Consider the following 15,210-nt stretch of genomic DNA (forward strand, 5'->3'; position numbering starts at 1 on the left):
TGTGCCCTGCACTTTAATTTATCTTCAGCCTTGCTCTTCTGTCATTGTGTGTTGCTGAAATACTTGTGCAGTTCCGCCTGGAATACTTGCCAGCTTGTGAACTTATCCTCGTTCTCATACCATTGCTTGGCAGTGCCCTCCAAGTAGAAAAATACGTTAACCAAACAAACGGTGTCATCCCATTTGTTAAATCTGGCTATACGTTCATATATCTTCAACCACTTGTTTGTATCTTGGCCATCGTCACCAGAGAACCCGGAAGGATGCCTCATGTGCTGGCACACCGTTTCTGTCATCGTAACGTCCTCTTCTTCTTCTGTCTCTGGTAGACAGCAATCTGTTGAATATGGCTTGAACTCGGTTTTCTCGCCATGTAAATGGCAGCTCTGTCATGGCCTGATGGGAGCCACTGTGTCAACGGTAATGTGCGCTCTCACAAGTTCCAATATTCAGTGCCTCCACCACAATAATGTCACGCAGAAGACTGTGTAATTAGGTGAATGAAGAACACTAACTTCACTTAATGAAGATTTATTCAGCACTTGCACATACAAGAGCATGTAGCGAACCGCCTCAGGCCAGATCACATACATTATATATACCGCTACAGAACATTCCAGTACAATGATTCTTGCAATTTGTGGATACTTCTAGAATGTACTCAAATCAAATATAGAAATTAAAATTGTACAGTCCAGGTGAGTTTTGAACTCATGACCTTCAATGCAGCAGTTTAGTATCATATCCACTACACCATGGTGCTACTCAGCTTCTTCTGTGACAATATCATTACTAAAGTAATGAATACAACTGTGCTATGATGATGTTTTGTGTGGCTTGTAAATCTGTTGCTGTCTTTTCTTGTATACATTCTACGTTATTTTGTAATCAGAAGTGATTTAGGCTATGTTCTACTTTTTGCTGATGCATAAAGTGTGACATTACAATGACCAAAGAATTCAGATACACTGAAACTAATTACTATATTTTCATAAAAATCTGGTGATGGGAATGTTGGTGTGTGTTAATGCAATATGAAAACTCAGACAGTAGTCAGGAGTTACTTAAGTGGCACTTTTCTTTTCTCAGTAATACAGCTAGTAAAAAATTTAAAAATGCTGATGACCTTATGGTAGGAGGCTGTGTTGTCCAAACAAGACACAACCAGGTCAAAAGCACCACAGGCACAAAGATATGAGCTACTGACTGTGCCATAGACTTACTACCCGTGTGAGTTCCACCAGTGCCATGGGTGGCACTGAAGATGATCGATTTTGCCTTGGGCAATTGCTGGCCGAGTATATCTGCCAATGACCAGACGACAACGGACAGAAGCCTACTAGGAAGATAGAAGAGCTGCTATCCCCACTTGGTCACAGAGCACCATCCTGGGCTGACTTGGACAGGGAACGTTGTTTAGTGGACTCTTAGAAGTGATCAGACAGTTGTTATAAATTGCATTTGCTATGTACTGCGAAGTTTACCTACAATTATTTGCACTTTAGCCACTGAGGGCCTTTTTTGTTGCAGATTTCCTCATTCAACTACTCCAAAAACAAGTAAACCTTTTAACTAATTTGTGTGACTTTGTTACCAATTTATTGGAGTGTTGCAGAACCTTCATTCTATCCTGTTTCCTGACCCTGGGGCATAGCTGGGTAGTAGTGGCAGGGAGAAATTGTCTTAGCGGTGTACTGCTCCAAAAGCAGTTTCACGAACCCACAAGCTCAGCCTACTGTAACAACAGTGGCAACTCGGCCTCCACAGCAATTGCGACAAGGCCTTTACAAACTGGCGGCGAGGGTTTACAAAAATGGGTGTTACAATTAGTGAAGTATTTTTTGTTACAGAACCTTCATGAATTTGGGGAATAATTTCTGTGAAAAATCAAGTATTATAAATGTTTCCATGTGTCAATATAATTTGATATCTCGCTGTGATATGGTTCATGATCAAACTTACACTACACTGAGTACTGATAATTAATGAGTATTCTTGTGACTATTTTGATGAACTATTTCTATGTTGTGCTTTGTTCACTTAATACTTTTGTCCACGACATCCCTTGTACTTAAACAAACTGTTATACTAATTTCTCTACTATATATGATATGCAGTTGCTGTTACATGCTATCAAATTATACTACGATGACTGCTAATTAATCAAACTAAAACTAGTATAGCTTTTACAATATCTAGTGATTAAACATTAGTACCACATATATAACAGAATGAGGAAAGCACATACTGATATACATGTTGCCAACCAGGAATTTGTGAGATTTTATAGATAACTGAAATCTTCAATTTTTTTTTTTCTTGCCATGTACTTACTTGATTTGCCACACGGTATTCTCATAACATATGACAGTCATTATTATGCTGTCTGGTTTAGTCTATTGCTTTGTGGTATTCTAGTCATAGGAAATAAACGTACTGATTAGAGACACGATTTTATGGAAACCTACCTTCAAGCAGATACCAAACTGATATTTTTGAAGTTACTTGCACATTTGCACACTTTTCTAATTATTATGTTCAAGCAAACTTTCGTTAAACTGCAATTATACTTTATGTAGTGTGTCAGAACATTTTGTCGTGCATTTGGGTTGTAATTTAATGATTATTATGATTATGTTCTAATGAGATTAAGTTATGCGAAGACAGGAGGGTCAGACTTCCTGTTTCTACTGTCATGCTTTAGTTATGATGTTGTGACTAGTGATCAATCTTATGGAAGAACATAAGCGTTATTGCTGGTAGGTTTCCTGTCAGAGACAGAGCTGTACAAAAGTATTTGTTATACATAACAGCTTTTAATTATTATTCTATGCATACTTTGAAGTGTTTGTTTGGAAGAAAAAACTTCAGTAGAAAGTCAGGCTATATATCTAATGAAAATCTTGTAAGAAAGAAAAAATGTATGCTCTTGACACAATTGGAATTAAGTAAGGCTGAATATGCACTTCTGATAGTGTTAAAAATGTTTTGCCTGCAGAGAAATTATGATCAAACAGATATCAATGTATAACTTTCATGATATTGCAGTTAGGTAAGAGGTAATTCTGATGAAGTATTGTGGATTATTATGAAATATGAAGGATGTATATTAATAAAATTATATGATTATGATATGGATATGTGGAGAGTGTTAATTAAAATTAAATATTGCAGATACGGTAATTTCCCTTAGCCAATTAATGCATTTTTTTACAATTTAAATTACAAACACATATTTCTGTAATTGCAATAAGTAGCAAGTCAAGTACAGTTTTAGAAATAGCTGCTAATAAAATTTTCACTGACATTAATAAATGGTTTAAAGCAAATTCACTGTCATTAAACTTTGAGAAGACCCACTATATGCAGTTCAGAACCTGTAAGAGATTTCCTTCCAGCATGTGTATAACATATGAAGCCATGCAGATCGAAGAGGTTAACAGGGTTAAATTTCTGGGATTACAGCTCAATAACAAATTCAGTTGGGAAGGGCACAACACAGAATTTCTTAAGCACCTAAACAAGTCTGTATTTGCAGTGAGAATGATTTCAGATGTAGGAGCTATAAATATAAAAAAAAAAAAAAAACTTGCATACTTTGCTTACTTTCATTCTATTATGTCATATGGGATCATATTCTGGGGCAACTCATCAAACCGAATAAAAGTTTTTAGGGTGCAAAAGTGTGTGATAAGAATCATTTGTGATGAAAATTCAAGATCATCATGTAGAAACCTGTTCAAGGAACTTTGTATTCTAACCTCTGCTTCTCAGTATATTTATTCCTTAATTAAATTTGTTGCAAATAATACATCTCTATTTCCAACCAACAGCTCAATACGTAGTATCACTTACCTTGGTCCAAAAAGCGGTTCATTATTTAGGAACACACATTTTCAATAAATTGCCAGCAAACATTAAAAACTTGGTTTCAGGTAAAGCACAGTTTAAATAGAGTTTGAAACACTTTCTGACACGTAACTCCTTCAACTCAATAGTTGAGTATCTTAACAGAGACTGTTAAGCCAGCTTAAGTAAAAATGTCCATTAGATTTCAGTTTTGACAGCACTTGGTCACAACAGTCAAGGTTAGGTATTTTGTGTATGATAAATTTATTAATAGTGCATAACAATGTTTCATTCTGTGTTAATTCTGTAAATATTAGCTGTTCCAGTTTACCATATTGTATTCACCAATTTCGACAAACTCCTGACAAATGATCGAGGTAGTAAGTATTATATTCAAATGTTTTATGTTATACTTTCTGATATGTTCCACACACATGAGAATCATCTCATTTTTTTGAGTCTATGAAATGAAAACTGAATCTAATCTAATCAGTCACCAAGTTTTTTTCGTATTATGTAGACAGTAGTACTTATTGCACTTTGTAAGTTTTTGTTACGGTTAGGAACCTCACCTCTTTCTAATTCTCCTTCATCTGCTTCATGTATATTGTGGCAGAATCTCATGCCCAAATTTTTTGTATGAAATTCTGGACATATGCATAACATAAAGAGCCTAGCATAGAACTCTATTCTTATATCAAATGTAGTTGTTGATACCAAACTGCAGGTAATGTAAAATTAATCTTTGAAAAACTCTAGAAAAATGACATAATGAAGGTTCTTTTCAATGGTATACTCCATAATGTATTACGAAACAACGTAAACTAAAACATACAACTTCTAAATGGGTTCTTGTGAAAATGTTAGCAGTTGAAATAATAATTAATAAATTTATAGTTATTTGCAACTACTTGTTTACAAATTGCATTTTTCAAAATTTCACACAGAAAATTAGCTTTCGTCAAAATTTGTTTTATGTTAAACCTTTTTTCTTTCTTCAAAGTGTGATATTGCACTTGAATGACATTAATAAATTTGCAGTGAAATGTTAAGTAATGAGTCTGCATTGTTAGAGTTATATTTATACCTCAGCAACTGCTCTTGTCAACTGACCACAGTTTCAAGTTAATCACAGCTATGGACATGGAAAGGTCTAGATCATGTTTGCACTCATCAGTACACAATGTTTGTTTATCAGTAATACCTTCTGTCTTGGAGCTGAGAGAGAAGAGAAGTTTATACAAAAGTGTAATTTTAACTAGTGCTACTGGAAGCAATAAAAGAAGTTAAAGTGCAAAAACCTAGGACCTATTTATCTTACATGAAAAGTTAAGTAATCAGTTACTTTCTAGGTACTATCAAATAAAATTGAGCCGCCTGGTGATATTCATTGGCTTGTTGTTCCAACTAAATCATATTCTATTTTCAAATTTAATTTTACTTAAAATATATACCAAAATCACAATGTGGCTTGCTTTTTAAACTTTAACCAGTATGTCAAATAATAATAATAATAATAATAATAATAGATCAGTCATATGTGGCATGAGTCACTGATCTGCAGGGCAGCATCACAAATGCAATCTCCAGTGTCTGGCTTATGTTGTCATATATGGGAATCATTAAAGCTTTGAACAAAGCAGACCCTAGCCTTGTTGATGTTATAAAGATAGCTGTCTTCTGAAGTAACACTGGCAGCACAAAGAGCAATTGATGACAGTTTAAACATTTCTGGTATTTATGAAAAACAGCTTTGTTTTATAGACAGGTAACAAATGACACTAGCCTGTCATCATCTTTAATATTACTAAGACATTTGCACTACCATAAGAAGAATGTGACAACAGAAGTTGGTGATCCCCCCACTACCCTCCAACTTTAGTAGTGCCTCTGGCAGATATGAAATCTGTTCATGTTGCTTGGAAGAATATGTGTCAATAAGTAATCAGAATGTTCTGTATGACTGTTCGTAGGTGGGAGGCAGTTGGAATCCTGTGAACCACACAGCAATGTGACATTAGTTTTGACTGAAACACCTTTTCATGGCTAGAGAACAATACACATACTGCTCCAAGGTTACAGTTCATATCTTAAGCAATGTACATGCTCTTCAAATGTCTTTCAGTCACATGGGCCTCAATAGCTACTAAGCAGTTTGCATATCCACAGCAGAGGAATATTTTACTCATCTGAAATACTCCAAAATGTAATCAAGTTATTGCAGCAGCTAGACATCATTTATGGTAACTCTCTCAGTTCTGAGGTCAACACAGAAATGCTACCCTTATCCCCCACAAAGATCACTGTCAAGGATCATGGCTTCTTTGACGTGTTTTTGTGTCATCTTGGAGCACCTTCCCATTTCCTCCCATATTAACAGTCTCTCAGGTGGGAACACACTGTGTAAGTGACAGTGATCCAGTGTTGATATAATGTTTCATTTTCAGTGGTACGCTTTACCACTCCCAAAAATGGATTTGTAGGCATCAAAAATTCTGCACAGAATATGGAACACTCACAAATGTTGCTCCTAGGGCATATAAGGTCTATTTGGAGACAGTTACTTTGTCCACAGTATGGCCTGTAGAACAAATGCAGAGTAAATCTTAATTGATGGAGTGGCAAGGAGGTTAAGCTCTCAGAATGGCTCAGCTATTTGAATGCAGTTATTCCTCACAATGAGATGTGAATGTTCACTGCATTGTCTACTGAGGTCTCTAGCTGACAGCTTGTGATGATTACAAAGGCTCATGGACTGCACTCCACGTAGCTACCTCTGCATTCCACCAAAAAGTATAAAAACCTTGGAAGCATCATTGCTGCTGGTTACAAAAATTACAATAAAAGGAATTCTAGTGTTGACAACAACAACAACAACAACAACAACCACTCAACTGACTGTAGATCACTTTTCTACATTAAACACAATCATTTAGTGTTACTGGCAGGGGAGTCAAAGAGGTAGGTCGGGGTTTCCCATGCTTGCAGAAAATGATCTACACATCCTGCTTTCCTGTAAGAACATAATTGTACACTAGTTTTTACACAAATACTGCAAACATGATGGTGAATTGTCAGAGGATTTTCATTTGTTTCTCTTTGATTGCATTTACTGCTTTCTATGACTGCTTGACATTTCAGCTCAAGCAGACAAAAAGCAGAACTAACATAATTATCCTTCAAAAGAACTGCATTGACAGAATACAAAATTTTTAGAGAGACAGGGTGCATTGGCTACAAAATAAAAATATAACAGCAGATTTTAATAAAATTCAGATATTAGTATTTAAAATCTATAGTGTTCAAAGGACCATACCAATCAATCTTTTGCTATACATATACACAAAATAAAAATTATTGTCAACATGAGATCAAAACTAAAGAAATTGCACATACAAAGCACTAAAAAAATGCTATTTTTCATACATTAATACTACGGGTTTTAATAGAAACTGCAGCCACATCTGGTGAATGAAAAACTGCAGTTTGAAGCCTTCAGAGTCTTAGCCCTTAATCAAAATTATCAATTTACAGTACACAAAGAAATATAACAAAAATAAAATCCACATTTTTAACTACTGTTACAAAATATGGTAGAGACTGAACTGTGCGATGATTATTTGGATCATGAGACATAACTGCTGCACTCAGAAAAGGTATGTACTTTCTGGGACACAAACAGCTGGAAGTCACTCATAAATATAGTGACCAAGTTCTAAGTCTGAAACTAAGTTTTCTAGTAGTATTTCTATTCTCTCTGTGCACGTGTTTAGCTTGGAAGAAATTTCAGTCAAGTTTGAAACCTTGCTTTGAAGGTTTGCAGATTGTTTTCTTGCATCTTCTACTTTCATCTTCATTTTTTCTACCTCTGCTTCTTCTTTTTCTACTAAAGCCACCAGCTCCTGTTTCAATTGCATTTGTTTCTGACAGTCATGAGAACGTATGTCATTCAAGCAGTTCCTCGACGGCAGCCTGTAATGGCAAAGAACTAATTAAGCCAGAAAACAGCATTTTATGGCTAAAGTCGGCAGACTGTTTGCTGTTTCATTAAACTGAAGAGTTGAAACTATTGTTGTGAGCAAAATTATAGTGTGAGGAAGCAAGGAGTTGTGAAATTACATATTTTACAAGAAGAAAGTACAGAAGCAATAAAACTAAAGAAAACACACAAGGGCAAAGACGATCAGGTGATGCACATAAAGTTATCATACATTTATAACTATTTCTTTGGGTTCATCACTCAGTTTGCTATTAAATGCAATGGTGTTTTTTAGATACTTTCCATTCTGCTTTTTTATGTTAAAGTTACAGAAATTCAGAATGTCCAGGCAGTACTAAGCTTCTGCTTCAGTCTACAGAAGAAACAAGCACAGAGTGGGAGAGATCGGAAGTCAAACACTGAGAGAAATTAAAAACTAAAATGGAGGTGGAGGAAAAACAGAGAGAGAGAGAGAGGGGAGGGAGGTAGATGTGAGAAGGAGAAAGAATAATGTAGGTAAAAAAGGAATAAAGGAAGTAACTCAATAAATAGAAACTAAAACAGAAAAGAAGGGCTCTATAGGAGGGTAAGCAGTATGTATCTTGGGGCATGACGAGCAAGTTTTAGCCTCAGCGGAGTAAAATATAATAATTATTGTTATTGTGCATGGGTATTTTGCATCGTCATCAGACCACTCAATGACTGAATGCTCAAAAAGTTGTTAAAGATGTGAAGGAAAAAGAAAAACACTGGAACAATTTTCATTACATGTGGCCAGATATTGTTATGTTAAAGCCTGTCCCATTTCTAGAGTTTTAAGTAGGATAGGTGGCTTTCAATTATGTTGTTGTAGTAGCACTTTGGTCGAGTTAAGGGAGTGTGGCCTAGCTGGTGGCCTCTCTGTGCTCAAACTACGGGGAGAGGGTCACCCTGTGAGGATCCTGTATCCTCCCACGTCAATATATCTGCCATTCATCTACAAACATATTCTGCAAATCACACTTAAGTGCCTAGCAGAGGATGCATTGAACCATCTTCACAATAATTCTCTGGTATTCCAATATTGAAGAAAAGTGCAGGAAAAAAATGAACACTTATTTCTTTCTGTATGAGCTCTGATTTCCCTTATTTTATTATGATGATCATTTCTCCCTATGTGGGTCGGTGTCAACAAAATATTTTCACATTGAGAGAACGTGTTTCCCAAATCCTGTATCATGTCAGTGACACTCTCTCCCCTATTTCGGCTTAAGAAGACAAAAAACCGAATTAATATAATTATCCTTCAACAGAACCGTACAGTCAGAATACAAAATTTTTATAGAGATAGGGCACATGGGAAGAAAAGGGGGTACATTTGTCATTTGGTCCTAAACTTGCCAATATGCTTCCTCACAGAGTGTATTTTATGTTAATGCAACTACTGCTGATTTACCTGCATCCAGCATTCCAGAGTAAGCGCTACCTGTTGACAATGCTTTCCGTTATTGCTTGGCACGAGTGCTTAATGGCTGAGTCAGTGTTAAAAGGGCATTAGAGTACAGATCATGTGCATGCTGACAATGCTCAAATATACTTCACAATTTTATTTCAGTATAATTATTTGTGATGCGTTCTGTTTGCTTTAAGATTTCAGTGTGAAACAATCTATGTCATATGGTGGGATGCAGAATATTGGTTAAAACAAGTGTATATACAGTTTGTAATTTGTTTTTAATCGAATCTGTCATTATCAGGTCCCTCATAATATCAATAAATGAAAGAAATATGAGGTCTGTTCAAAAATTCTGGAACATTCGTAATTTCACGCAAATGGTGTGTTGGAGCGAAATGTGGTTGACATCCCTGCACACACCTGTGTTTATGTGTAACTGCCATAAGTTTCATTATTGTATGTCTGTTACTTGTTCAGTGCTGTGTCGTGTATGATGATCTGGGTTGAGGGGGCACTCAACATCATGGTCATCAGCGCCCTGACGAAAAGTCAGCATGAAAATCTCATGGGTTGGGATGACGGTTGTCCCCACATGCAGAGCAGTTTATAATGTATTAAGGTGTGCCGCCCTTCCCCAGCAGTTTAGGGATTAGGTCTGACAGTTCACAAAATTTCACCACTCTTGTAACACTGGTATCGACATCAGCGAGGATGGTGGGCAGATCTCCAGCGAGACTAAGGGCTGCGCTAATATCAGTATATAGCACACGTAGCCACAATATGCTGAACTGAAAGCGGCACGCCACAAACTTCACAGAGTAGTGGATCCTACCACCAGAGGAGGAAGTCATGTGTGAAAGGGCTCTGCCCGATGCGCAGTCTGGTGAGCAAACCCTCCTTCCAGTGGCGAGGCTTAAATGAATTCCACCTAGCCTTTGTGGTGATTTGAGCGACCACAATTTGTTGTCCGTCACCTGCGACGGTTCAGTCTCCCACTGACGCATGATGCATCTGGCACAAAATGAGATGACGGCATGCAAAGGGATGGGACATTGATGGACAGCACTATCCCAACATGCTCCCTTGGCAGCTTTGTCGTTGCCCTGTATCCCAATGTGGCCAGGTACCCAGCAAAAGATCACCTCCTTGCCACAGTGTTGGAGCCACTGTAAGCAGTCATGCATGAGCTGAATCAGCAGGTCTAATGGATACATTTGGTGAAGCACTTGCAGTGCATTAAGAGAGTCGGAACAGACAAGAAACCTTGTACAGTGATCTCTGTGAACCCTCTCCAGTGCCATCAGAATGCCATTAACCCCACAACATAATTTATAAATTGTTCTGGAAGACACACTTTAAAAACCCTATCAGGGAAAACAGCAGAACAACCGAGAGCATTCTCCTGCTGGGTTCCATCCATAATGATAAAACTGTGGTACGTACTTAAAATAGACGAAAACAAAGCTGTAAAAACAAAATCTGGAGCACAAGTTTTCTTGTACTGTGTCAAGCTTAACTTTGGCCCTGTGATGACGCCAAGGCAGCAGTGCATTCCATTCCCTGGTTGTGTATTTTGATGCCCGAGAGATCCAGATCCTTGAGACAGTCTGTAGCACATATACCAAATGACTTGTCGTTCGAAGGTGGGTTGGACCACTGAACAAAATGCCAATGACTGAGGTGACGCTGAGATTTTCAGTGCCTGTCGAGTCAAAACCGAGAGTGGTGGTTCACCAGCCTCTACACACAGACTCTGAACTGGGCTGGTCCGAAAGGCTCCAGCAGAAATCTGAATGCCCTCATGGTGGACAGCATCTAACATCCTGAGGTAGGAAGGATGGGCCAATCCGTAGACAACGCTACCATAATCTAAGTGTGATCGAACAAATGTCTTATAAAACTGTAGGGGGCGGGACCTGTCTGCTCCCCATGTTTTGCCACCAAGGCATCTCAAAATATTCAATGACTGGAAGCCCTTCGTTCATAGGTCTTTCAGATGTGGAAGCCAAGTTAATTTCGAGTCAAATAATAAACGCAAAAAGTGGGCAGTTTCTTGAAAACAAACTATTGTCCCACATTGTGAGCACTGATTGGTTAAAACTCCAACAAGCATGGTCATAATTGACACATGAAGTCTTCTCTGGTGAGAACCGAAAACCAGTTGTCCAGGCTCAGGCTTCCGGCCTCTTAACAGACAGCTGTAGCTGCCTTGCCATCGTCGTAAGATGAGAGGAAGAGTAGAAGATGGCAAAGTCCTCCACACACAAAGAGCAGTTGACTGCAGAGGAAATGCCATTGATAGCAATGGCAAACAATGTGACACTGAGGACACAGCCCTGAGGCACCAATTCTCCTGAACATAGCAATCAGACATGGCATTGCCAATGTGATAACAAAAACGGTGACCCGTCCAAGTAGTCCCCATTCATGAAGTTGGCGAAGGATGTTGTACCTCCAAGTAGTGTCATATGATTTTTCAAGGTCAAAAACACAAAACAAATGGTTTCAGCATAAGAAGGATTCCTGTAGCGCTGTCTCTGGTGCAATTAAGTTGTCAAGGGTGGAATGGTAGCACCTGAGCGGCGCAAGTGACCTCGGGTCTCGATTAGCCAGACGAGGCGGCAGGTGACCATGCATTCAAGAGTCTTTACCCATACAACTGGTAAGGGCGACAATCCGACAACTGTTAGGGGTGCAACAGTCCTTGCCTGGTTTCCAGAATGAAATTAGTATTGCTTCCTTCCAAGTCGTGATGTTCTGTCCATCAAACCAGATCTGATTGAAACAAGAGAGGGGCTGTCCTTTTGCTTCAGGGCACAGGTGGCGAAGCGTGGTGTAATGGATCTCACCAGGTCCTGGAACTGTGTCTCTGGCTGCAGACAATTCCAGTTCCCACAAGGAGAATGGAAGGTTGTAAAATTCCTCATTATGCGACAAGAAATTGAGCTTCCTCATCTCTGCAGTCCTACAGAATACCTGAACAGCAGGAGCTTGTATGGATGACCTAGTAACAATAAAGAAGTGTTCAGCAAAAACATAAGCCATGTCTTCTGGCATGCCCTCCAAGACCCCATTATTTGACAAGGCCGTAAGGGGACGTGTACTACCCTTACCTGAAATCCGTCTTACTGATTCCCGAACTTGCGCAGTGGAAGTACACCAATTAATGGAAGTCATGAATTTCTTCCAAGAAGCCCTCTTCCATTCTTTGATCACTCACCTCCCATGTGCTCTTGCAGACTTGAAGGTATGAAGATTGTCTGCAGTTGGACAGTGTTTGAAGTTCCGCAGAGCTGTTCGTCTGGCCCTGATTGTCAATTGACAATCGTCATTTCATCAAGATACAGGCCATCGTCTGAGGTGGTTACTAGACCTGGGGGTGGATTCTGCGCAACCCTTTGGATCTCACAAGTGATTGGGCCACCGCCTCCTGTGCACAATCCTTTTGTTCAAAAATAGCCTGTCAACTATACTGTAACCAATTTGCCCTTTGTATCATCCATCTGCGTGGACTCCTATTAGCCACCATCCTATTCGGCAGACGGATCCACACTGGGAAGTGGTCACTAGAATGTAATTCTGGAGCCACTTTCCACTGAACTGAGTCTGCAATAGCTGGGGAACAAAAACAAAGGTCAAAGGCATAAAAAGACCCTGTAGCTGTGGAAAATTAAGTCATCTGACCCGCATTCAGACGGCAGATATTCTCAGAATGAATGAGTCGCTTGATCATCCAACCCCTGGAGCAGAGCCCCACAGCACATTGTGGGTATTGAAGTCCCCCACAAGGGGGAATGGGTGTGGGAGTGCCTGGAAGAGTTCTGCCAGTGCGTCTGCATCCAAAGCATCATTAGGGGGCCAGGTACAAAGAACACACCATGATATTAAAGGGTGCGAGAACTTTCACAGCAACTGCTTACATGGTCATGGTAAGAGGGACAGGAGAGGGGTAGCATCTGTCATCAGGGAAAATAGCCACTCCACCTTTAGCCCTGTCTCCAGTAGTATGTCCTTCCCGTATGCGTGGTAGCCCCATAATGCAGGTGTGTCAGTGACTTCAAGATGCGTTTCTTGCGAGCAGATGCAGAAAGGTTTCTACCGGACCAGTAGCTGCAATTCTTCCAAACGTGAGTGATATCCATTCAAATTCCACTGCAACACAGAAGTCCCTGTGGAAGCCACTGGTTAGCAATGGTTGTTCTTTGCTTTCTCCCTCGGAGGTGGTGAGTTACCGGGGAGGTCGGGGGGAACATTAGCCAGTTCCTTGCTCTCGGGTTCCTCCAGTTGGAAGTCCATAACCCCATCAGAAAGGGAGAGAGCTCATCGATCCGAAGGTTTAACTGCCGCTTTCTTGGACTTAATACTACTTTTATAAGGATGTTTTTCTTTCCTGATGGGACGAGGTGTTGCCTGGACTGCAGGGATGGCTTAGTTGGCTTCTGATGTTGGATAGTGGTATGTGGCTTAGGCAGTAAGCCTAGTGCTGATGGCTTCCGAACGACATCAGTTGCAAGTGGAGTGTGTGCCCGACAGGTACATCGACAAGTGCATGTGCTCATACTTGAATCTATGGTCTGAGGTTGTGTGGAGGCATCACACTTAGCGACTGGTGTCTTAAGGGCTGATGCAAAAGAAGTAGCAATAACCGGTGGTTGAATAGCTTTGAAAGCTTCTTTAGCTTCACCATAGGGTATGCGTCTCTTTACTTTCAACTTCTGAATTTTCCTTTCCTCGTTGAAAATGCCACACTTTCTGTTCCGTACTGGGTGATCCTCGGAGTATTTTACAAATTTCTGAGGAAGTGTACGAGAATTGCCCGACTTGTGAGCTGAGCCTCAACAATTGCCACACGCAGCCTTCTCATTAAATCCCACAATGGTATGGCTAAATCTTTGACATTTGTAGCATTGCATTGGGTTAGGAACAAATGGGCGAACCTTAAGGAGGATGTTTTCAGGTAACTCTGGAATACTAAACATTAGAATAAATGTTGTTGATTTTTCCAATTTGCCATTGACTCTCCTCGTATAACTTTGCACTTCCGTGATGCCCATATTTCACGCAACTCTGCGGGGTCCACCTTTATTATATCAGAGCAGGTAACTACAAACTTACTAAAGTTAAGGGTGTTATGCAAATCAGCCTTGACTGGGTAGTCACCTAAGGCCTTACATCCCAGAAGCATACTTTTAGATATTTGGTTGGAATTCGCAGTTTCAACTAAAAGTGTATAATTACGAAGTCGTTTGACACCTTTCACAGACCCAGCAATACCTTCCAATGGCTTGTGAATATAGAAATGGGATATCTTCTCAAAGGTTCCCCCTGTTCACTTGATTACAATGAAAGTGTTATGGCACACTAATGCCCTGTTCCTACGATTCTGAGACTTTTTTTCAGGAGGACTGACCAACCAAGCTCTCTTTGAGAAGTGGGTGTAGGTACTGCCTGATGGTACACCCGTCCCATCAGAAGTAGTAGTTTGTTGAGACCATTCCATAGGGATCCCATGAGACGCTAGGGAAACAACCGTCAGCAGAGGCAGAGCCCTGCATGTCTGAGCAAGCCTGTCCCAGAGGTTGTCCGCTAAAGACTGTTTTACCTCAGCAGCAATTCACTTCATCAGCATATAGCACACCTTGAGGTTGAGTTTTTTTTTTAAGAGGTGTGTACCTTCCAGGCGGTGAAGCCAAGACCACTGTTCTACAAAACACACAACATTCCACTGCTGCATCGCACGGTGGTCCTGAAATGTGACCAGAGCTTATGGTGACAGAGGACTGGTGGCGCTTAGCAGTCCCTCGCTCAGGAACCCTTGGGTCACCAAGGCCATACTCAGCAAATGTATGCTGAGGCCCTGAGGGGCTGTATTGAGTAGATTGTTGTGTCACACTGTTTGCAAATTTGAAGATAGCAGAGTTCGAGGAGCAATGTGTCTGCATTAAAT

The 15,210-nt window shown here is 39.7% G+C and overlaps 1 protein-coding gene across 1 annotated transcript in view; it reads right to left on the minus strand.

Moving 5' to 3' along the window:
- Positions 1-4,745: 4,745 nt before the first annotated feature.
- LOC126190783 (uncharacterized) overlaps positions 4,746-15,210 on the minus strand; it is a 62,094-nt gene continuing 51,629 nt past the window's right edge. The window contains exon 3 of the mRNA XM_049931324.1: positions 4,746-7,821. Coding sequence (XP_049787281.1) covers positions 7,539-7,821 — 283 coding nt within the window. The 3' untranslated portion in view covers positions 4,746-7,538. The remainder of the gene's footprint in view (positions 7,822-15,210) is intronic.

Source organism: Schistocerca cancellata, chromosome 6 (genome assembly GCF_023864275.1).
Source record: "Schistocerca cancellata isolate TAMUIC-IGC-003103 chromosome 6, iqSchCanc2.1, whole genome shotgun sequence".
Taxonomy (NCBI): Eukaryota; Metazoa; Arthropoda; class Insecta; order Orthoptera; family Acrididae; genus Schistocerca; species Schistocerca cancellata.